General features: G+C 46.4%; 1 protein-coding gene across 1 annotated transcript; it reads left to right on the top strand.

Annotated features, from left to right (window-relative positions):
- The first annotated feature begins 1079 nt into the window (after positions 1–1079).
- On the top strand, positions 1080–22072 carry castor2 (cytosolic arginine sensor for mTORC1 subunit 2). The gene is made up of 9 exons (XM_088906864.1): positions 1080–1632; positions 7646–7716; positions 9125–9318; positions 12087–12219; positions 13442–13565; positions 14027–14137; positions 15182–15264; positions 15617–15711; positions 16744–22072. Exons 1-9 carry the CDS (start codon positions 1520–1522, stop codon positions 16807–16809), a joined length of 990 nt encoding a protein of 329 aa, XP_088762990.1. The 5' UTR covers positions 1080–1519; the 3' UTR covers positions 16810–22072.
- The last annotated feature ends 900 nt before the right edge of the window (positions 22073–22972 follow it).

Below are 22972 nucleotides of genomic sequence, written 5' to 3'. Positions count from 1 at the left end.
CTGAGCTCTGTAACCACAGAGAGATGATGAGAGCACCTGATGGCAGGTTTTCAAAGCGATTCGCTTGGCACCAGTACAGTTCCAACTAAAGTCGACCTTTAGCAAATGGGATTTGTTTAGGAAACAGAGCATCATGGACATTTGTTCATCCAAATTCAGATGGTGCATATCAGACTTCTTCACTTTTCCCTTTGCTAACCCAAGTAATTCTCAGGAATTAATCCTTTTCTATCAGAGCTGCGTTGCTGTTGTTGTTTCCAGACATTTGTTGAGTGTTTTCCAGATGGATTAACCATTTATGTTGGTAACCTGCATTGCGTTTGCACAGAACAGATAACATGGGGGGAGTTAACTTGCCATTCTCGAGTGTCCACACAATCTGTTTACAGATGTCATAGTTCCCCGGGGCAGTAGCAGTCCAGACCAGTCCAGTCTGGACGGTCCTAGAGGAGTGCGTGGGGCTCTGGGCTCATACGAGTCTCTGCTGCAGATGGTGCTCTAGGAACTTCGAGCCAGGTACTGTGCACAGGTTGCTCCATTCTGGCATTCAATATGTAAAACACTGTTTTGTGGATCTGCAGACTAAGGTCTTCGCGCTTGAGCAATCATCCACACCTGTTTTAATCATCGCGAATGATAAAGAAAACAACACGGGTGGTGTCTTAACTACATGCACACGGCCTCGGCGAAGCCCACGTTTGTGAACCTCTGACACTGCCCTGCAAGGCAGCCTGGCACTCCCGCCAAGACGCGAATTTAACAAGATGTCTCAGAACAGAGCTAAGCCTTCCGACTGACAGTGCGCATATTTGCGTTATCAATCCGCTTTCCGTTTCCACACACACACACAAAAAACCTCATAACAAGCATTTTTTTTAATTCGGATGCAAGCTGCGCGTGTTTATGGTAGGGTCGGGGAGACGACGAGCGGGCAGATCAAATCTGATGCACTTGATCGGATTGCAGTGGATGAAGACAGCGCTGCAGCAGCGTTCGTCCCGTTTTTCCTGGAACGCCGCGAAAACTACAACTCCCAGCATGCCCCCGGGCATGAGGCCACGGCGGGGCCCCGCCCCCCCGGTCTTGAGTGGCAAGTTGTTTGTTTCAGCAGCTGGGTTATTCCGAGCTCCGCCGGAGAGAGTGAAGACGGGCACCGTCAGTCCGTCTCTCTCGTTTTTCTCCCCTCTTTCCCCCGTTTGTATCTCATTCTGCTTTCTTTCATTTCTCTCCGCTCCATTCTCTCCCCCTTTTCTGGAAACGGACAACTTTTTTTTTTCCTCTTTTCTTTTCATTTCCAGGCTGCACCGTCACAAGGTTGTTTTTTTGGGGAGGGGGGCGAGCGGTATTATTTTTTTTTAGTGTTGCTTTTTTTTATTTCTGTCCAAGAAAAGGGGCTCCTGGTTTCGCGGCAGCGTTTGCGAGGGGTGTTTTTGTGGGGGAGAGGGAAAGAAACGATAAGAAGACCGTTCCTTATTTTTTTTTTTTGCCTCCCAGATGATCCACAAATAAGACAGAAAAGATGGAGTTGCATATTTTGGAGCACAGTCTGAAAGTAGCGAGCATAGCAAAAGAAGGCATTCAGCTCTGCACGTACGGACTGATCAAACTCGCCTTTTTGCCTTCTAAAACTAGGTAAGTGTGAACAAAGCTGTCCGCAGTAATTAAATACATCACCGAAGGGGTCATATCCACGCTATGGCAAAGTATAGAGCAATCGCCTCTCTTGTAGGAAATTTAAAAAAAAAGCATTGCTCAAGGCGTGCAGCCACTATTATAGACTGACCTATAGCTGCTTTTTTAATTCCCACAAAGTTCTTTATGTAATTGCGCCGATTCGTGCGGTCTGTAAAAACGCAGAGAATGGGAGCTCCCCAAAAGTGCAGCCCTTTCTCCTCGCCGCTTCCCTGCCTTTATGAAGAGAAAATGTCATTTAAAATATTACCTTCCTGCGTTCGCATGGGGCTTTTTTTAACATCAGGGGTGGAGGGGGGTGGACGTGCTGTAGCTGACAGTCGTGATGATGATGATGTTGTTGTTGTTGTGGTTTTTTGTGCTTTTCCTTGTGTGCGATCCTGGAAAGGCTTGGGCAGGAATTAGGGGCAGTTTTAACCTGCACTGCCGCTGCGCGTCTGCGGAGCTGCTCGCCGAGAAGTGACGCTCGAGTTGCACATCGGGGGTGCAGGGGGGGGGGGGTCTGTGGGGTCTCCGTCCTGCGCAGCACCGAACCGGGTCGGGGGTTCGGGTCGTGTCGCGAATGGGTCAGGCAGCTCCTCGCCTTCCAGCCCTCCATCTCCTATTTTCTGACTTTGCAAAAACTTTTCATTATCTGGTTATTTAACACACAGCTGGGGGGGGGGGAATCTTTGCCCCGAGGAAGACCAGCTGATTCCGCGCTTGTTCTCCAAGAACAGCCAGTAAAATTACAGCGAAAATGACATAAACGAAGCCTCTTTATGATGCCTGGACTTGTAAAAATCTCTGTAGCGTCTCGTTGGCTCCAGTGGCAGTGCTGACCAGAGAGAGCCGCCCGTGATTGATGCGGTTCAGTAGAACAGTTCACTTTTTACGGACTCCACTTCATTTCCGACTCCTGCCTTGGAAGCCCACGACGTCTGTACTCGTTAAGTTTCTGTTTCTTTTTTATATAGAGTAGCCAGATCACCTCGACAGTGATTTTTAGTTTTTATGGAGGAGAGAGCAGGTGTAGGAAGTACTCTGATCCATTTCTGCTAACCTCTGCTTGAGGAGAGTGATGGGTGAAGAAGACAGCCCTGTGATAAGTAAATGAAATGCCCTGGGGGCAGAGTCTACCCTGCCTTTGGCAGTGTTGCTCCAAAGTCAGTGTGTAGCCCAGGCCCACCATCTTGGTGAAGGTGCTGCTTGTTCTGGAACACTCGTCCCTGTGACCTTTGACCCACGACCCTGAGCTCCAGTGTGGCGGCAGGGTGAGAGAGTGATGTTCAGGCGGCTGATAAGCAGAGATCTCTTAAGGTTAGTTTGTGTAGAAGTGTTGATCGGGCCCAAAGCCTTGTGAGCTCTTTCACGCAGTTCACAGTTCAGCTTCCTGTTTGTAGCCCAAGGAAAACATCAAAGCCGTCAGCCCAGTGAAGGAGCAGGAAAGGCAGAGAGCACTCGCAGGACTAGGTAATAACCATGCCACCTCTGTCCTAAACCCGGACAGGGGATTTTTGGGAGCTGTGGCTGAGGTTTACAGCCTGGGCTGACCGCTGTGCTTGTGGGTCTCACGCCTGCCGGCTCCTGTCTTTTTCCTCCAGGAGGAAATGGCAGACTCGGGGAACGGGCCCCAGAGCTGCCCAGTAACCCTCACGTGGGAATGCACCGCTTCGACGTCGCAGGAGTGTTGTTGGGGCATAATATTAGGCACAGAGTGGAGCAGGCACAAACACTGGAAAACTGGACCTGGTGTGAGTGTGTCTGCTCTGAGATGGACTGGCGTTGCATCCAGGGTGTATCCTGCCTTGCCCCCAGTGCTTGTCGGGATAGGCTCCAGCTCCCCCGCAGCCCTGAATTGGATAAAGTGGTGAGAATACGATTGAAAGGAAACTTCAGCGGAGATCCAGTCCCCTTGTCAGTTGGGTCTTGCGGACAGAGAACAAAACACCTTGCTTTCTGTAGCTGGGCAGCAATTCAAAGAAACATTTACTGCTATTTGAGACTGATGATTTTCCAATTTTTGTGTAGTTTAACCAAACAGGTTTTTCATTTTGTTGGTTTTGTTGTTGCTGGTGTTTTCCATTCCAAGGCTCGCACTCTGTTTGAACAAAGGGGGGTCTTTTTCGAGTGCCAGTGCTAAATTAGGGGATTATTAACGCAGCACCCAGAATGTTTCAAGTCTCCTGGGATTGTAGCTCCCACTGTTGGCCACCTGAGGTAGAAACCAAGGAGTCTTGTCTCCCAGCTCCAGCAGGATGTAGAAACTGGCATTTTTGATCGGACCTTGTCTGTGGTTTAAATGCGTGTGGTACTATACAAGTTGATGATAATACAATTTATTTACTTAATAACTTTTCCACGTTTCTTGGAATTGTTTACAGTGCTAGATACAGGTTTTCTTTGTGGTGTCTTCATTTGCTTCTTTCTTTGTTTTCTTAAACATTGGAAAAAACGCTAATATCCTCTCTTTTTACCAGTAGTGGGATGATTTCTTACAGGAAAGATCTGTCCTGGTCCTGAAGATCGAGTGTGTCTGCTGGTTTGCGTTCCAGCTCAGCTCTTAACAACCTAAATTGGACTGTTATTAAAGTCACTGATAATTAGAAATGTCCCTGTGTCTCAGAGGTTCCATGATTGTAAGCTAAGAAACTTTACTGTCCCCTAGGGACCTTTTTGTTATGGACAAGCAGCCCTTCTATACATCTGAATACATCACAAAACATTACATATCACGTCTGTTACACAGGCATAATTTGTTACAAAATAGTCATGACATATAGCACATACGTAGTGTATTACAGCATATTTGGCTTGTACTGACACAATTGCGTTTACCATTGCTATTTATTTTAATTTCCTTAAAAGAGATACAAATACTCATTTTCTTCTTTATGTTTGATCTATCGGGCACAGTTTGATTTTTGAGCACTCAGCGAATCACATCTAGAAAAGCAGGTGGTTTCTTTTAATATGGTGGCACACGTATGCGTCAGGCATCTCACCTGGGCATTAAAGTATTTCCCCCATCCCACCAGACCAGTCGGTTCTTTCTTTTGTTGTTTTTCTCAAGGATTACCTTTATGACTTCAGCATTTCACAAGGGTTGCATAACTGGTTTGTAGGGAGAGAGAAGGTTTATTGTTTTCAGCAAATACCGCCACATGCTGTTGGCAGAGTACTGACCTGTACTGCCCCAGTAGCTGCCTGCGAAGTGTCTCGCGGTGGTGTAGAATGCACACAAGGGGAAAAACTTCTGAGCACGCGGGGGTGGCCCTGGAAAGTCTATTAGAATATAATGGCACAGCGATCTGCTTTTTTCGCCTTGCACAGCCAGTGTAGAGGTGTCTGAGGAATACACTACAGGAGAAACGCAGCCATCTTCTGGAGGAGAGAACTCCGGTACCTGTGGAGTTGTGCTTTTGAGGTGTATCAGTAGCTCTAGCATTTAAGAGGAGTATAAGGGAGGGATGGATTTTCTTTATAAAGTCTGAAGCATTTTGCAAGCCTTTTGAGAGAAAGAGTGATGCTTAAGACCACCTTTTTCTCCAGGCCACTGATCGGCAGTTTAGATGACGCAGGACAAGGAGGGATGTAACAATGAGCTCTTGTTACGGCCGTGTTCCTTTCCGGTAGCACATGGAGGCTCTTTTGCAGTTTGTGCTGATGAAAACGAATATTTATGATCCGGTAAAACTTTTTCCCCAAGCCTGATCTACTGAATGCAGACTTAAGTAATCTTAAGTGTCGCACGTCCACTATGGTGTTTGCTTGCATTAAGGAGCTGGTAGCTGGTAAAACCAGAAGTGGCTCAAAGTGCTGGACAGTTTTTCAGTTCTTTACGAAGAAGCGGAAAATGGGTTGATGGATCAACTTTTCTACCAGTAACGAGCTTGGCAAGAGAGAGCCCCAGGCGAGCTCCAACGGTCTGGCAGAGGGATACGTCAAGCTCGAGCACAGCCCGCCATTGGGCAAGACGGAGCGCTCCTCGCTCCGTGACGAATGGCTGCATTGATTTCTGCAGTCCCTCTATTTCAAGCACTGCTCCATTTTCATGTTGGTTTCTCGGTTACCAAGTGCTGGTTCTGTGGACATGGTGGGCAGGGAGCATCATGGCTGCTGGTTTAGTTTTTCCGCGCATTCCAGGCGCTATATTTACCTCCGGGGCAGATGGGACTTGTCTTTCACAAGTCGATGTGGGGGGGCGGGCAGTGTTGTGCAAGAAGCTGTTTTGCAATCGCCTCTTGATAAGAAAATAAAAGCGGTTCTTGTTTTTGAAGATAAATCGTGGCAGAAATTCAAGCCAGGCTGGATTAAGAAGTGCTTTCTAGGGGGAAAGAACAGGTAGGCGAGGTTAAAGAGCTGCCCCATCGAAATGAGAAATACTGAAATATTTTTCTGTCCTATTTCTCTCTGCGGTGTTTTTTTGGAAGCAATGTTAATCCATGGGTGTCATTTCATGAAGCAGTTCAGGGGGTAGAGACTGTTTTTTGGGGTCCCCCTAAGATAAACCATTACACTGCAACTGCCTTTTTTTCTGATTTTTCTAAATCCTCTTTCATTTTTTTAGCAGAAATGTGTGGAAGGCATTTCAGAATTTGGGAACACAGTTAAATGGCTGAGAAGCCCTGTCTTTCATTTTGCTCCCCCCCAAAACAAAGCACCTGATCTTAATACTGATGTACTGTGAGCTGTCAGTCCAAAAGATCCTTCAAGGTCTGTTCTAAGACCCCCAGTGCAGAGCAGTGTGGTCCAGTTGGGGTTTCACAGACTCCAGGCTCTTGTGCCCCCTTTCAGGTGGTGAAGCACAAAAACTCCACAGCACACCCCCCTGTGCCAGTTTTCTCAAAATAAGGAGCTTAAAGTATCCCGAACCCCCATTAACTTACCAGTTTGCCTACAGCTCGTAAACCCTGAAAAGGGTCAAAGTGCTGTGCTGTGGAGGTTTTATCAGTTTCTCCACTGGCAGTAAAAAGCTGAGCGACACTGGTCTCGCCCTGCCTCAGATCCAGGGCCCTCGAAGTCCTCCTGGTTAGTGCTGTGGACACCCATTGGCGCACATCCCGCGAGGGGCAGGGGCAGGGGCAGGGGCAGGGGCAGGGGCCGAGGGAGCAGTGGTGACAGCTGGCAGTGTAAAGCGGGCCAGAGCAAGGGCATGTGTCACAGTGATGAGTTTTCTGAGCTGTAGTTCACCTTGTACCGAGAGAGAATTGTCGGTGGGTTTAAAAAAAAAAAGCAATCAGTGACCTTCACTCTGAAATTCATGCTGGATGCGCCGTGCGCTGCTGGAGCTGCTGGCCTGTGGCTCTACTCCAGTGCGTCTTCACAGAGTGTTGGTTTAGTTGCCGTGCAGCAGCACAGGATTTCCTTTTCTTTCTTGTTCAGCTTTTTACATTTTGCCTACAAAGAGCATCGTACGGTTCTTCCCCAATGACACGGAATAAAGATTGAGCTTTATGTGTGTCAAAAGTGAAGGTGCAGCCTTTGTTCTGTGTTCAGAATCGGTTTGTGTTCTCTTGGGGTGTGTGTGTGTCTGGAGAGAATAGGCTCTTTATTTCTGTTTGCTGCTCACAGACATGCTGGAGCCCATTCAAGCTTTTCCCTGTGGAGTCGAGCTACATTTGGGTGACCAAGAGAAGCTAAATGGTCACCAGTGACATCGCTTGACGTGATGTGTGTTGTGATTTGAAAGACACCCCAAACAGTTCTCTGTAGTGCATCACCTGCTTTTAATTCAGCCCAGAATATTCACTTCAGCTCCTTTTAGAGACCTATGTCCGTTACAGAAACAACGTTTTGGAGAGGTTGCTGTGGCACAGTCAGAACAATCTTGAGGAATTTTAATTTTATTGTGGCCATACAGTGATCTAGTACCTAACACAATACTCTGACATCTCTTCATTCCCAACATGGTTTAAGGAAAGTTTGTGTCACTGTTCCTGTACTGACAGCACTTCCCTTCTCTCTGTTGCAGATGTAAATTCTTCAGCTTGACGGAGACTCCAGAAGACTACACCATTATTGTGGATGAGGAGGGATATAAAGGTAAGTGTTTATCTTACACTTATCAAAAGGAACAAGATGTCTCCCATATTTATGTTCTTCACTCCTATTTAGGTTAAACTCATGCTGGAAATAGAATGTTTTTCCTTGGAAGTTGTTCCTTTTGTCATGTGACCTGGAGAGGTCATCTGTTGCTTTAAGAGGTTTGTGACCAGATTGATGTATTCCGGAATCTACTGTTCTGGTCTTGTTTGTCCAGCTGCTCATGTGGCTGAGCTCAGGCCTCCTCATTGCCTCCCTCCTGGTTTCCTCAGCTCTAAATAGTAGACCCCATGCCTCCCCATCGGCGGCCGTCACGTACAGCCTCCTGTGTGAGGAACTGGACTGCTCTGCCTCGGTCTCCCCTCCCTTACTCAGCACACAGCTCAGCCTCAAGCCTCAATCGTCTCAGATTTATTCACTAGACCTTGTCGCCTGTAGTCCTTCAGCTCCAACTGCCAAAGTAAACTCTAACAAGGGACTTAATGCCTTAGGACGTTTCACCGTCTGGTCAGTGTCTCTGTTTAAGTCACGCAGCCCAACACCCCCAGTACATTATCCAGTGTGTCAACAGAAGGCCACACTGCCCAGTACCCCTGCTGTCACTGCAGGGGCTCTGAGTTAAGAGCTTTAGCGCTGTGGGTGAGTGAATCACTGCCATTACAGGTCGGTTGCCAGGGGACCCTCATTGGTCACCATGACTACTAGGAAGCCCTGTGTTGCAAAACAGGTGCAGGTACATTGAGCAGCCAGGAAGCTTAATTTTTTTTTTCCTGGGAATCATTTACGTAATAAGGAGAAACTCTTAGCTTATACTGAAACATACCAGGGCTGGTAAACGCTGGTAAACACAGTAACAAGCAGCCTGTCTCAGTTCTAGTTATTAAATTGTGTGTGTAACATTTCCACACTTTTTTTATGAGGGGGGGTTAGTCTGTTAAAAGACAGGATGCTCTTCAACCGGTGCAGTTTTTTCATGAAAATAGTGGAGAAAGCTCAGGGATATCGTCGAGTTCAGATGTTCAGAAACCATGGCTTAAAATCAGATGTGTTAATGATGTACGGCTCCCAGAGAAAGTCTACACACCCTTGCCAAAGTAATGCATTTTGTGGCCTAAAAATGCATAGGTGGGACATTACACTGTGTAAATAAAGGTAAGAAATTCTGATTTAATGTGTCTTATTCAGTGAAAAACTGCACCACCAGGTTAATATTAATGTTGGTGCGAAGGTTCAGGAGTCGGCAAACTCCAGGCATCCTTCTGTGGGGAGCTTTTGTGTTCCAGCCTGGTGGCAGCCCTGGCCCGGAAAGCCCCAGTCTCTACAGGCCATCAGCGGCCATCAGGGCAGGACCCTGTGGTCTCTCCAGGTGCCAGCGTGGTGGACGCTAAAGTGCCCTTCCTCTTTCCAGAGCTGCCCCAGTCCGAGTTCCTCAGCGTGGCCGAGGCCACATGGGTGGCGCTGAACGTGGTCTCTGGGGGAGGCAGCGCCTCGAGCTCCCAGCCAATCGGAGTCACCAAAATCGCTAAGTCGGTGATCGCACCCCTGGCCGACCACAACATCTCCGTGTTCATGCTGTCCACCTACCAGACGGACTTCATACTGGTGAGCACGCCGCCACCATGCCTCTCAGTGCGCGGACTGGTCACCCTGTGCCAGCACTTGTGTCATAAACAGCCGGGGTGAATGGATATGTAACAGATGAACTCTGCATTACGATGGTACCAAATCCAGAACTTTACTGCTCTTATTAATGTGCAGGAGGAGTGCACACTGTTGGGTAATCCATACTAGTTACTATATTCTGAGAATGTGAGTGCATACAGTGCCTTGTAAAAGTGTTTACCTCTTCCAGCGTTTACAGAGCTACATAATCTACTCCTGGCGGGACAGTGGCGCAGTGGTTAACATTGCTGCCTTGCAGCACGGGGGCCCTGGGTTCGATTCCTGGGGTGCTGTCTGTATGGCGTTGGAATGCTCTCTCTGAGAGGAAACTGGTGCATCTAGAGGAAGCCCAGGGCACAGAGTTCAAAGAATAGTGGTGGGTTAATTGGCTTCTGGGTAAATTACTCCTGGTGTGTGTGTATGTGTCAGTGTGTGCCCTCTGATCGACTGGCGTCCTGTCCAGGGTGTATCCCACCCTGTGCCTTTTGCTTCCTGGGATTGGTTTTGGCTCACTTTGACTTTTGAATTTGAATTGGATAAAGCTGTCAGAAAATGGATGGATGTATAATCGACTCCAGACTCATAAAGATGAAAGAATGCTGATAGTATGCAAATGTCGTATTTTCAAAGACTTAAATATGATTCCTAATTGTATAAATATTCATTCCAATTATTTCAGCAACCCTGAATCAGTTCAGGTGCAAAAGATTAGCTTGAAAAAATTAGTGTAGGCTGTGTGTGGGTGATCAAGGAGGTGTAACATTCGCACAAATGCATCTGTTTCTGCAAGGCCACACAGATGGGTGTTTAATAAATCACAACTTACACAGTGTTATGACAAACCAACCATGAAGACCTAAGGAGCTTTGGAATAAACCTTCAGTGGTAATGCGGTTGTGAGGCACAGATAAGAGAGAGCTTACAAGAAAACTCCAAGGTCTCGATTGTCTTGATTACAGCAAGGTCCATCAGAAAGACGTGGGATGTCCTAATGAGATTAAGCCGGCTTTTTTTAAACTGAGCAGCTGGACAAGCAGGAAACTGGTTAGAGATGCAGCTGTGAAACCAACATTGTCTTTGAAACACGTGTAAAACTGTGCATCGACACGGTCCTGGTCCCCACACAACACTGGCCTGTATGAGTAACAAGCAAGAAGCCATTACTGAACAAGAATCATCTCAAATCTCGTGTGGAGTTTGTGACGGAACATGTTAGTGATACTGCCCACATGTGAGATAAATTCGCCTGGTTTTGTGGACAGATCAAAGTCTTCTCAAAGTGCTGACCGATACGTCTGGCATTGGTGCCCATGAGTCCAACACGGCACTTCTGCCAGTCGGTACCAACCCAGCTGGAGCCTCTCCGTCAGCAGGATCCGGGAAGCTCGTGAGGTGTGGGGCAAGACTGGATGGTAAAAGGCACAGGCGAATCCTAAAGGCAAATTTCTAAACCTTTAATTGTTATAATTTTGAGAAAATTGGGAATATTTGCATTTTTTAATTCTAATTTTAATTTAAAATCTTTGTTTTTCAAAAGTATGTGATAGGGGTTGAAAGCTTTTGAAACCCCGATCACCCCCTATCGCTGATACCGCCTACCTATTAGTGGGTGTATGTGGTGAAAGCTTTATATATTGTTGAAGCCTGGCCTGACTGACAGTCTTCCTTCCCCACACGAACCCACTGGTCAGGCATGTGACTGTTCTGTTCAGATTGTCCCACTTCAGCCACTGTCAGTCCACAGAGGGAGGGGATGCAAACTGTAGAAAGAGCCTAGAATTGAAAACAAAATGTTCAGTTGATGTGCTTACATAAGGCGGATCAGCCCCGGATCAGTCGTTAATTCTTGCTGGAATTTGCTGTAACTTTCATGGCTGTGTTAATACTCCAGGCCAGCTGCTTCTGGCCATAGAACAAGTCCCGAGCAGGCTTTTTAGAAACAGATGAGGAAATAACCTGCAGAGGTTATTTAGAGAAATGACTTGGAGGACTCTCAGACTGGGGGGCTGTTGGGAGTTGCAAACTGTGGAGCTTATCCTAAACTCTGATTAAGATTTAGGCCCCTAAATAAAATTAAACTTTTGACATTATTTGTTGATTTTATTGTCGTGTGTTCTGCGAGAAGGGATTTCAAATCAAGTTCCATTTACATCCATCCATTTTCTCACCACTTCTTCAAGTTCTGGGTCATGGGGGAGCCAGAGCCTGTCCCAGCAGGCAGCGTGCACAGGCAGGGCACACCCTGGATGGTACACCAGGCCATTGCAGGGCAGAAACAGACACACTCAAACCAGGGCTGATTTTTCTAGAAATCAGTTAAAATGCCATGTCACAGGACTGTGAGAGGAAACTGGAGCACCCAAAGAAAATACATGCTAACACGAGGAGAACTTACAAACTCCACACAGACAGCACTACAGTTCTGCAAGGCAGCAATACTAACCAGTTTGTCACCGTGCAGCCTGTTTCTTGTACAGAACAGTCTTTTACACAGACTGGTGGCACGCAGTCTAGTTCACCATTCGACTTCAACTCGAATCTGTCCGGAGCTTCCACTCAAAGCAGCGTCATTTCTTGTCAAAGGGATGATTGACATGGGGCTGTTCATGGGCCCACAGGCCAGGAATTGAAAAACAGTAGCTTAGAAGTAAACAGGGCTGAGGCCAAAAGAAAGTGATGACCTCACAGTGTCTGTCTGTCTTCCGCAGGTTCGAGAGCGGGACCTGCCCCTGGTCATGCACACCCTGTCCTCCGAGTTCACTCTGCTCAGGGTGGTCAATGGGGAGACTGTGGCAGCCAACAGTCTGGGGGTCACCAATGGCTTTGTCAAGCCCAAAATGGGTAGGTCCTTGTCTGACCTGACAAGTACATTAGAGTCTGTAGACGCCTGTACACAACCATCCTTCATCAGCTGTGTGTCGCGTCGTAAGTACCCTTTGAATGTAGGAAAGGAAGCAAGTGAGAGGAGCTGATTTGGTTTCGGCTGCTGTTTTGGTTGCAGCAGCAGGACTTTAACTAGCAAGGTGTGGTCAGTTTTGAGGGTCAGTTTTGAGTTTGAATGCATGTCCTCTAACAGTCTGCATTTGTGACCTTTTTTAGTTTTTCCATTGTTGAGCTTGAAATACTCCCTGGGTTTGGGTATTAAAAATTTAAATCTGTATTGTTCAAGACTAGAGCCACTTGCTGTGGAGCTTTTTGAATCGATTCCTAACTCACTAGCCTCGGAAATCACTGCATAGACCTTAAAGGAAGAGTTCTCTTGTCAAGCTTATTGCTCTTCATTGACTTCTAACATTGCTCATGTGTTTACAAAGCATTTTCTAGAGAGTCTGCATTTAGTGTAAAATAGAAAAATTCCATAGAACACTGCTATTGTAGCTGCTTCAAAACATATACATTCATTTTAACCTGATTAAATGATTGGAAAAATTCCTTGGTTAATACACAAAGAAATTGGTGCACCAGCTTTCTTTCCAGTAACATTTTAATTCCACCTGGCACATGATTCAAATAATCAAGTGGCCATTTCATGCAGCTGTAGCCTTAGTAGCCTTAGCAGCTGGGATGCCTGTGCTGTCAGATGTTACCTTAAGTATTTGCTAACCAGCCTCTTGTATGGAATTGTCATCTGAGGTGTCAAGTTTCCAGAGTGGAGGAGATGCTAGTTGTGTGCCTGGCATATTAATTTAGTGACTCTTATCAAGGTCTCCTCTTGTTACCACGAAGCCTGGCCTTGAGACTTCAGTTTGTGATAAGGTGCCAATCAGGCGAAAACTGTTGCCATCTATCTTGCGGCTCTTGGCACTCGTCCCTCAGTAAATTTATGACCAAGTGTTCAGAAGTGAGACTTGCTGGGCAGATATTTCAGGAAGTAATGAACAGTTCAGACCTGTTCTTCAAGGTTGGCTCTGAATACTACGCCTAGTTTTTTGGTGCATCATAAAGACCAAATCTGTAAAAGGAACGAAGATAATGCTGGTTGGAGCCCTAAGGAAAGGCATGTTCCCTGTCCAGTTCCCACTAACCTCTTTCGACCCTGACCTGAAGCCTGTCTCCTCTGCAGTCCAGAGGCCCATCATCCACCCCCTCTCCAGCCCCAGCAACATGTTCTGCGTCACCAGCCTGGACCCCGATACCCTGCCTTCAGTGGCCACTCTGCTAATGGATGTCATGTTCTATTCCAGTGGGTAAGTGGGTAAAAGTACCCAATCCTAAACAAGTCCCACTCTGGGGGAATGTCAGTGGTCAGTAGGGCCTCCCCTTGGTGAATTCCCAGTGCTGAGCTTTCAGGGGATCTGAGGTTTGTAGCAGGCTGTGTTATCGAGAGAGCAGCTCAGACCATTGCACTGGCACCCCCTTGTCCACTGGGTTTCCTGTGTGACTGAGGATCTGCAGCTGCAGCACATCAACAAGATGCGAAAACGCCTCTTTATGTCAGGGCCTGATGCCGCAGATGACGCAGAAGGCAGTTTGCACTTACGGAATGGCTGTGGGGAAAATCCAAACCATTTAACTAATGCAAAGATGATTTCTGTATTGGTTTGAGAAGGGGCTGCTCAGTTTAATATGACAGGACATTCCATGAGGCTGATCTTAACACTAATCCACAGATAGAGGCTCCTTCAAAAATGACAACATTGTATTGCAGCACAAAGGAGCTTGGTGCCACCGGCGAAGACTCTGGACACATCCGTTTCTTTTCCTTCTCTCTGATTGAGGGTTACGTCTCGCTGGTGATGGACGAGCAGACAACACAGAGGTAGGCAGCCGCAATTCATTAGCCTATAGAAGAGCCATCGGTCTCCGCGTCCTCCACAAACACTCAAGACAGCATCCTGCTGGCTTCATAGAATGTGGATTACTTGGGTATTGATAGAATAGGTATTGATACAGAATGACCCAGGTCCAATGTCTGCAGGTTAGAAATGTCCACTCCTCAAGAATTGACCAAGTCTCAATATATGGACACACAGGGACTGGGTTGTTGACATGAGGTCGAATCTGCATGTACTGTGTATTGAAATTGCCAAGAAGTGATATTCTTGCAGAATTAGTATTTTTGGAAACTGACATCGAAAGCTGGCAGGAGATTTTGGGAGACGGTAAAGTAGAAGAACTACCGGCAGGGTCTGAAAATCCCTGGTGTTAAAAACCCAGCACCCAGCAGAAATGACATTTAAACCAGCATGTAGCAGATGAATGACCACTAAACCATGACCTAGAGTTTTTCAACATGACTGTTTCAAATGGGAGTGACCTCATTCAGTTGGTCTCAAGTTTTCAGTTAGATCAAAGAAATCCACTTTCTGGCCAGTAATTAACGTGCAATGAATTAGAGCCTTGCTGATTGATTGGATATTAAAGAGAGCAATATCCTTAGCCAAAAGAGCTTAGTCTAAGAGATGGCCCAAGTTTGTTTTGTGAAGGCATCACAGAAAACTATGGCCTACAGTCCTCAGTTGAATACGGACACCAATGGGTTCAGATAGCACTAACATCACAGTGAGAATTATTAACTACAGCGGCACCAGAACCCATGTGGGAAATGGTCATCTGTGCAAAACTTCCAGGCAGCTGCACCGCTTGTGCAACCTGCTCTGTTTAGGGAAAAGGAAGCTAATTATTTAGATGAGAAGCCAGATCACTTGGTTTTGTAGGTCTTGCCTCAATCAGTAGCTCACTGAAAAGTGCTGGCGCTGCCCACATCTGATGTCAGCTCAGAACCAAAGCAGGGCCCGACACAGGCCCGAAGGCGGAGCTGTCCTGTGGTGTAATGCATCTCTCTCTTGCCTCTCCTGTCAAGGTTTCCCAATAACGTGCTCTTCACTAGTGCCTCCGGGGAGCTGTGGAAGATGGTCCGGATTGGAGGGCAGCCGCTGGGATTTGGTTAGTGCTGGAGGGTGGGGATACCTAGATGACGTATGAGTCTGAGGCCAGTACTACAGTACATCATAGATTCATTATGCAAACATGCTTCCATGTTGTAACAGGGCTTTTTACCATCAGCTAATAATACTTTTCTGGTCTATCAAAGGGACTGACATAGGCCACTGATCAGGACTTAGATAGACCTGAGTACCGGTAGACACTCAACACACTGAGCTGCAAATGCAGGGAACCTTATGTTAGGGATACTGTTTAACTGTTGCTATTCGTAGACAATTATAAGACCAGATAACTACCAGATGCAGAGCAAGCATGTGTGATGTTCCTCGTTCATGCGTTGTCTCTCCTGCAGATGAGTGCGGTATTGTGGCTCAGATATCTGAACCGCTGGCCACTGCAGACATTCCAGCCTACTACATCAGCACCTTCAAGTTTGACCACGCTCTGGTGAGTACGTCGCTGTTACACCGACTGAAACAATTCCAGTGGGACCTGTTCCATTGTGCTCCCTGTCTCTTCAAAGTAAACTGCCATTGACAAGACCAAATCTAGAAAAAAAATGCACAATCCATTTAATGGAACAAGTAAAGGCTCATTCCATGCTGAAAAGAGAGGAAAAGGCAACGTTTCGTCTGTAGGACCTTTACACCTGAAGAAGACTCCATGTTGTGTTTCATTTCTTCTCTTTTTTCAGTGTGGAATAAACTTTACTTGTTACTTCCCAGCCTACGCATGCTGACGCAGTTACCTACTTGAACTAACCCATTTAATGACTGTGAAAACAGAACTGAACAGAATTGAGTCTTTTCCCTTTGATGTAACTTCTACGAAGCTATCTCCATTCTTATCTTCTAATCTTTTGAAGTGACTTGCACTTCAAATCGACAACCACTTGTTTCAAATGATGGATATTTGAGCACATGAGATAGTCCACCAAAAAGTCACGTGCTCTTTGCTGAAACATTGCTTTCTGTAGCTTTATAAAGACTCAACACAGGCATGAATGTGGGTCTAGCAATGCCGTGAAGTCTCTTGAGCCATCCACATGCAGACCAAATGATGGTTTATTTTCTTATTTGACGATTCTCCATTGAGATGATGTTGAGCTGTAAAGCTCATCACAGTCTCAAATGCTACTTTGGTCAAAGTTTTCCTATTCTATATTCTATACTGATAGTATGTAAAAGCCAGGTTTTCAGAGCCATAAATAAGAATCTTATTTACATAACGGTTCAATCCATTTGTTTCAGCAACCCTAAATCAGTTCAGGTGCAAAAGATTAGCTTGACTAAGTGGGCTTGATTAAGAAATGGTGAGAGATGGTACGCTAACAAGTACACGGCTGTTATGCAAGGCAAATGAAATAGAGGAAATAATGAAATAGGTGCTCCATGAATGATGTAGGAGGTGCTGTCTGTCTGTGCTGATCACGCTGTCTCACCCTGGAACTCCCCCTCTGTCCCCCGTTTGCCACCCCAGGTCCCAGAGGAGAACATCCAGAGTGTGATTGGAGCCTTGCGGACCAATGAGAGCGCAGCGCAGTGAAGCGGAAGCAGTGCGTGATGGGAGGACGGGGCAGTGGAGGTGGGGCTCGGCTCTTGGCTGGCGCTGACCCCCGTCCTTTATCCTCCGGAGAGCTCCGAGCTCTTCATGTGCCAAGAGCTACAGCAAGAGGACTGCTGGGAGAGGGGAGAAGGGGGACGGGGACCTTTTTTTTTTTGACTGGGGTGGAAAAATAACTGGGAGGCGGGAAGGGGAGCCTCTCCCCAGCTTTGAGCCCCAAACTCCCCTGCCCCGTTTCCTGATTTGTCAAAAGACTGTGCCAACACACACCCCCCTTTCCCGCCACCACCACCACCACCACCACCACTGTACTGGCACCTCTGGAGGGATCCCCGGCTGGCGTGACGGCGGCCCGGTTTTCTCTTGCGCTGTCGCACTCCCTGCTCTCCTTGCACGCCCTGTCACCACGGCAACGAGGCCTGCTCAGGCCTGGGCCTTCATCTGCCGCCAGTCCCACCCTTCTCTGTGTGCTGCGCTTGAGGCCCTTGGCTGACAGCTGGCCTGAGCTTATGGGTGTGCTGGAACGATTTGCTAGGAGGCTTATTTTTATATATATACCGTATATATATTTACTTCTATTACTGGGCTCCTTTTCCCTATGTGGGAACAGTTGGATGGCTTACACGTTGCCACACTCATTCTAAGAAGTATTTTATTCTTCGTTCAATCGCCATGGTTCCCGTTTTTTTTTTCTCCTTTCTTGGTGCCACGATCCCCTCCTTTTCCAGGAAGGGCTCCAGGCCTAAACTGATGCCTTGATAAAATGTCAGTATGTTCAGTATTTATGTTGTGGGGGGAGTAGAACAGAGCTGCGTTCACGCAGGGGCGCGGTGTGGTGTGAATTTGAAGAGCCGGAGTACTGTCTGTAAGTTGTTGCGTTCTTATCAATGGCAGCTGGCCTCTAAGATCACACAGCTTGGTTCGCTACTGTCCTTTAATATTAATTTGTACAGAGATGGGATTAGCCTCTTCTGTAAAGAATTAAAGTTATATTCTATTCTATGATCTAGGTTTGAAAGAGACTGATTGCCAAGATTGTTAGGACAACACTTTATGCTTCAAGAACCAACTTTAGTAACATTAAATGGCAAGCAAATTGCTAGAAAGTGGATATTGACTAAATGGCATTTTCCATGTCTCGTGTTCTTGACAGCAGTGTGCATTCGGTCTCTCGAATATCCAGGGCTGCTTGGCCTGGGTACGGTGCTTGTGCACCAGGCTTTCTGGGGAGCCCCAACGTGGAGATCCGTGTGGTGATTTTCCACACGTGTCTTGTTCACGTGTCGCCCTTTGTTTCTTAGTGGCAAAAGACACTTTGGGGCCCACACCGCCTTATCACTGAGAAAGACGGGCCTCTGTCTTGAGGCTGGCCGATTTCAGTGGTCCAGGCTGGAGAAGAGACCATTACTGAGAAGTAAACGCCACACCACGCCCTCTGCATTGTGACAGTCTTCACCTGAAGTGGGTTTGAAGTTCAGAGCTGGCTCGAGGAGTTTGTAAGTAGGGTGGGTGGTCGTGGAAAGGATTAATGCAGCGGTGAATGCTCATTTCAAATAGGGGTGGGGGGGGTGGGGTGGACAAGCACTGGCTTCTGTTTAGGCCTCCAGGCCTTATGTCTGCACTTTATGACTGGTCTACCCCTGTACAGACCTGCACATGTGAAACGAGTTTTTTTTCTCACCTTGAAGGAAGCTCTGGTAACAGGAGTGTTAAAATGCAGTTAAAAACGTATTCATTTTCTTTGGAGTTTTCCAGATGGTATTCATCAGTGTTAACAGAATTTGAGTATCATTTTGTCCGGGGGCTTTTTTTGTTTAACGTTTTGAGCTTGGAGTGTGTAGTTTTCAGAAACACTCTCACGTCTCTCCATTGCCCCGGAGCCCTACGTGGCCTCTACTTGTCATTTGGGCAGAGGCAGGAGGGAAAGTCCTCTTCAATGAAGAATGAACGCATCTTCTGGGGGTGTCAGCTCTAAGTTTTCAGAAGGCTGTATACAGGACTTAACCAGCCTTTTGATCCACAACATTTCCAGTGGCCTTGCTGTTTAACTTCAGTTGTGTGTGGGCTTTTTCCAAGCCCTGTAAAACAGATCATTTTAACCCTAGATTAGTGCTTCGTTACTCAGTATCATTTCAAAGCTGGGTTGTCTCCTTTAATGTTCGATAGATAGGTGTCCAATAAGATGGAGAGGAAATATTAGAATCGACGCTTCGGGATTTTTTACTTGCACAGGTGCACCGTGTCACTACCAATGACCGAGCATCTTGTTTGGTGGAAGGGTTGGTGCTCAGAGGGTGACAGACCACCTTTCTGGTCAATGTGATAACTTTTTATTTCACTATAGCTATTGTATTATTTCGAGTGCAGCTCGGACTTTCTTCAGCCTGCATGATGAGGGCAGTATCTTGTCTCTCGGAGTCTCCTTGTCTCATGCGGCGTGCATACAGGCTATCGTCCAACACAGTCACTGGCACAACCGGAATTTGCCAAATGTACCCAAACCAGTGTGGTTAGCATGTACAGATGGATTTTGGATTATGGAGCAACATGGGAGCCTGCTTTGGAAAGTTTATTCTAACAATACGGTTTGGCTTCTGTTCTCAGTCGGTAGTTTGTGGTGATGGATCTTTGAAGAGCATTGCAGGCTCTTTCTCTTCCCCTAGTAAAGCCAGCAGGAGCGGTCTTTACGATTCTCTTTCCCCATGGAGCTGGGTAACTTCAGGAACGTTCCCGTGGGGCTTTGACCTCAACCCTGCTCTCCCAAGTGGCGTTTTGGGAGCTCAGTGACACAGCAGATCCATTTCTCTGGTCGGTGTGCTTTGTCTTCTCCCTCGTCTCCGGTTCCAGGTCACTCGATTGGCCTGTGTAAACTTTGCTCTGTAGCCCGCTGAAGCGAGCCAGCCTGCAGCTGGTGCACAGGGGACAGCTGTGGCTTGTGGACGGAATTCCATCAGCGGAGTCGTTTTTGCAGCGCTGCACTGTTGTACTGTGCTCGTGAGTTGCCACACAGCAGCGCTGTCTGCCCTGGAGCAGATCTGTACAGGAGCTGGCACACACAGACAGCGCTGTGGTCCAGTCTTTCTGCTACCCCCCTGTTACCTAGGAAACCTCCTGATGCCTTGCTGTGCATTTCTGACCCCACACAGGCCTCTGTGAGGTGCTTTTTTTTTAGGAGACAACTCTATTATCCTTGCTCCAGATGGAAAGACGGTTAACATGATGGCTGAGATACTGCTCTGGCTTCTCCAGTGCAGTACTTTAATGCAACCAGATCTTGAATTGCTAAATGGATCCTGCTAATTATCATTAGCTAAGTCATTGAGGAGTTGGTTGTAGGAAAAGTGTGCAGTGGACTGGAAGGGCCACGTCTTAAGAAGCCCTTCTCTGCACACAGTTCTCATTTTGCCAGCGTTTCTTGTGTTTGTATTTATCAGCATTCAATGTTTCACCATTCATGAAACAAATCAAACTGTGACCTGTTGGGACCTCTGTCTTGTTTGGTCCAATAGAACTGGAGTCACTCGGGCTCTGGAGAGCTGCAGGGTTTATAGGTGGCGTTAAAAGCTCAAGTATACAGCGATCTTTAAAGTCCTTAATTAAGCAACCTGAGTGATTCAGAGCTTAGCTGGAATGAAGACTAGTAGGCTCTGCAGTGCCACAGATCCAGAGTTACTAATGCACAAACGCAAATGTGACCAGAACCAGATGCCAGTGAAAAGCAATAAGTCATGAACTAGTCCCTCTGTCGCAAGTGGCAGTCTTGGATGTTAGACTGAAATGGAGAGTCTGTGTGGTTTAGCTTTTGGAGGAAGATGGGTGAGGCATCACTGATGAAGAATACTGTCATGAGCTGAAGCTGATGAGATCTCGGCTCATGAAAAACAAAGCATGTCCTTGGATTTATCTCCCCCCTTTAGTTAATTATTAATATGAAAAACAAGATTTGATTGGCCATTATTTGGATACCAGCAACTTCATCACCAGTCTATATCTCACGCAGATAGAGCCAACATAGATAGAGTTCTACACATTTTGGCAAGTTGGCAATTATGTTGTCCACGCGCTCTGTTTAGGTGGCTATGCAGTGTTTTCTTTCCCTGTTTGGTATACTGTTGTGGCTATGACATGCTATAGATTAGGGGTCTCCAACCCTGGTCCTGTGGAACTTCAGTCCACATAGTCTTACACGTCAACCAAAATCACCTTTTCAAACATTAGGGATGCTTGTAAATGATCAATCAATTAAGCAAATTATGCTTAAATGAAGTAAATGTCAAGGTTTTAAATTGATGAGTGACCTGTAAAAGATCTAGGCCTGGAGACCCCATTCTGCTATGAACTGGACCCGGTATAAAATATGCAAAGCTCACTGTAATACACTGATCGGGGTACAGAGCGGAGGCCAGCATGTACAGAGTTGCTGAAGGATGAAAAAACATATTTACTGGTGACGGTAAACAGCCCACATGGTCTGTTCTTGCAGAATAAAATATCCCCGATATGTCAGTGCAGCAGTGTAATCCAGGGTCAGAGTGTGTTCAGCTCTGGAACGATTTTGCTTTTTTACTGGAGATGTTATAGCTGTATGGCCAGTTTAAGTTAATCCAATTTGATACATTTCTGTATAGATGGTTATCATTGGGCCTAATGGCCACTTTTGTTGTTTGCTTTCCCTGTATTCATCTGAATTTTGTTCTTAATGATCAGTGATCAGTCACGAAGGGCAGATGGTATTTGAATGTAAAGTCCTCCCATAAATTGTACCAAATAGGTTCTGGGCAGGCTGCAGCATTTGGCTTCAACTAAGGCAAAACACCCTGTAGTTCTGTAGCTGAAGGCTTGATGCTAAATGCTGCCTAGCCCTGCTGTTCTTACAGGTATGTAATGACAGCAGGTCTCTGAGCACTGATGCACACGTAGTGTTGCTGCTAGATACTGAATGTACATTGAGAACAGCTCTCCCCTGTCGAAAGGCTCCAGATTTTTTCCTCAATGGTACCTGCCTTGTGATATCTGAGCGAGTGGGAGGTGGGGAGGGTTGTTGATGTTTTCTGATTTTTTTTTAAACCTGTTATTTTTTGGGGGGGGGCTGAGTGTGTGTGTGGGGGGGGATGGTTCCACCCGATTTGTTAGACTCTGTAATTTTCCGATCCAGCAATAGCAGCATTGCAGAGATTACGAGTGTGGATCATTCCAGCGAATGAAAAACATTGTGGCAAAGAAAAATAAAAAAATAATGATTAAACCCGTTTGTGAGCCTTGTGCTTTTGTCACTTGTTCCACTTTATCAGCTGCCTTAATTTGGGTTCGTGCAGAGCAAGGCTGCTGGATTCCCTGTCCTGTTTTTCCTACCTCAGCCAGCTGCCCATCCTCTCCCTTGACCTGGAAACAAGGAGGCTGAGGTGCCGGTGTTCGAGGTAGAACACAAGAATCACAATGTACATCACCAGATTGAGGTCAGAGCTTTTGAAGTCCTCTTTGGCAGGAAAGAAAGTGTCCTGGCACACCTACAATGTTGAGTGTGCCAGTAATGAGTAGACATCTGGTTAACAATTTGATTTCAGTCTTGGATTTCGTTTGTAAAATGTAATGACCTTATTCTATTTTATGGTAATCAGACTCCACAAAGCAGTCCAGGTGAAAATGTACAAAAGAGGACCCTTAAATGTCAGTGGAGTTTGCAACAAGTATTCCTTCAATCTTATTTAAAAACTCACCATTGTGACAAAGTATTTTGGTTTTAAGACCGATGGTGGCTCAGTATTATGTCCTTACTTGGTTTAGCTGATGGGTTTCATAAATATTGCTGTGGGGATAGATGTAAAGATGCAACTGTATAAATCACAGAGCAACAGCACTAAGTCAGTTTGAACAGAGCCCAGCAAGATAAAGACCGCCACCCTCAGCATTTCTAATGAACAGGTAAACAAGACTGCAGAATTCTACTGCAATCACAGATCAAAGGCCAATAAGAAAGAGGGAATTCCTCAGAGCCCTGCCATAACACTTTCATAACATCTGTCATGAAGGGCCATTAGTCTATTGAACATTATGAATTTAGTTGGTAGATCCTTTTTTTAATGCAAAGCCACTTGCATTCATACACCTTTAAATAGCTTGACATCTTATCAAATAAGTTTGCCTT

Source organism: Atractosteus spatula, chromosome 27 (genome assembly GCF_055471065.1).
Source record: "Atractosteus spatula isolate fAtrSpa1 chromosome 27, fAtrSpa1.hap1, whole genome shotgun sequence".
Taxonomy (NCBI): domain Eukaryota; kingdom Metazoa; phylum Chordata; class Actinopteri; order Semionotiformes; family Lepisosteidae; genus Atractosteus; species Atractosteus spatula.
This window is presented reverse-complemented; position numbering and strand designations above follow the sequence as displayed.

What these genes read in the sequence shown, in the direction of transcription:
- castor2 (XM_088906864.1), top strand. Translation starts at nt 1,520, where the DNA reads ATGGAGTTGCATATTTTGGAGCACAGTCTGAAAGTAGCGAGCATAGCA. An exon ending in TTTTTGCCTTCTAAAACTAG is followed by an intron (nt 1,633 to 7,645) that starts GTAAGTGTGAAC and finishes TCTCTGTTGCAG; the next exon opens with ATGTAAATTCTTCAGCTTGA. An exon ending in AGGGCAGCCGCTGGGATTTG is followed by an intron (nt 15,265 to 15,616) that starts GTTAGTGCTGGA and finishes TCTCTCCTGCAG; the next exon opens with ATGAGTGCGGTATTGTGGCT.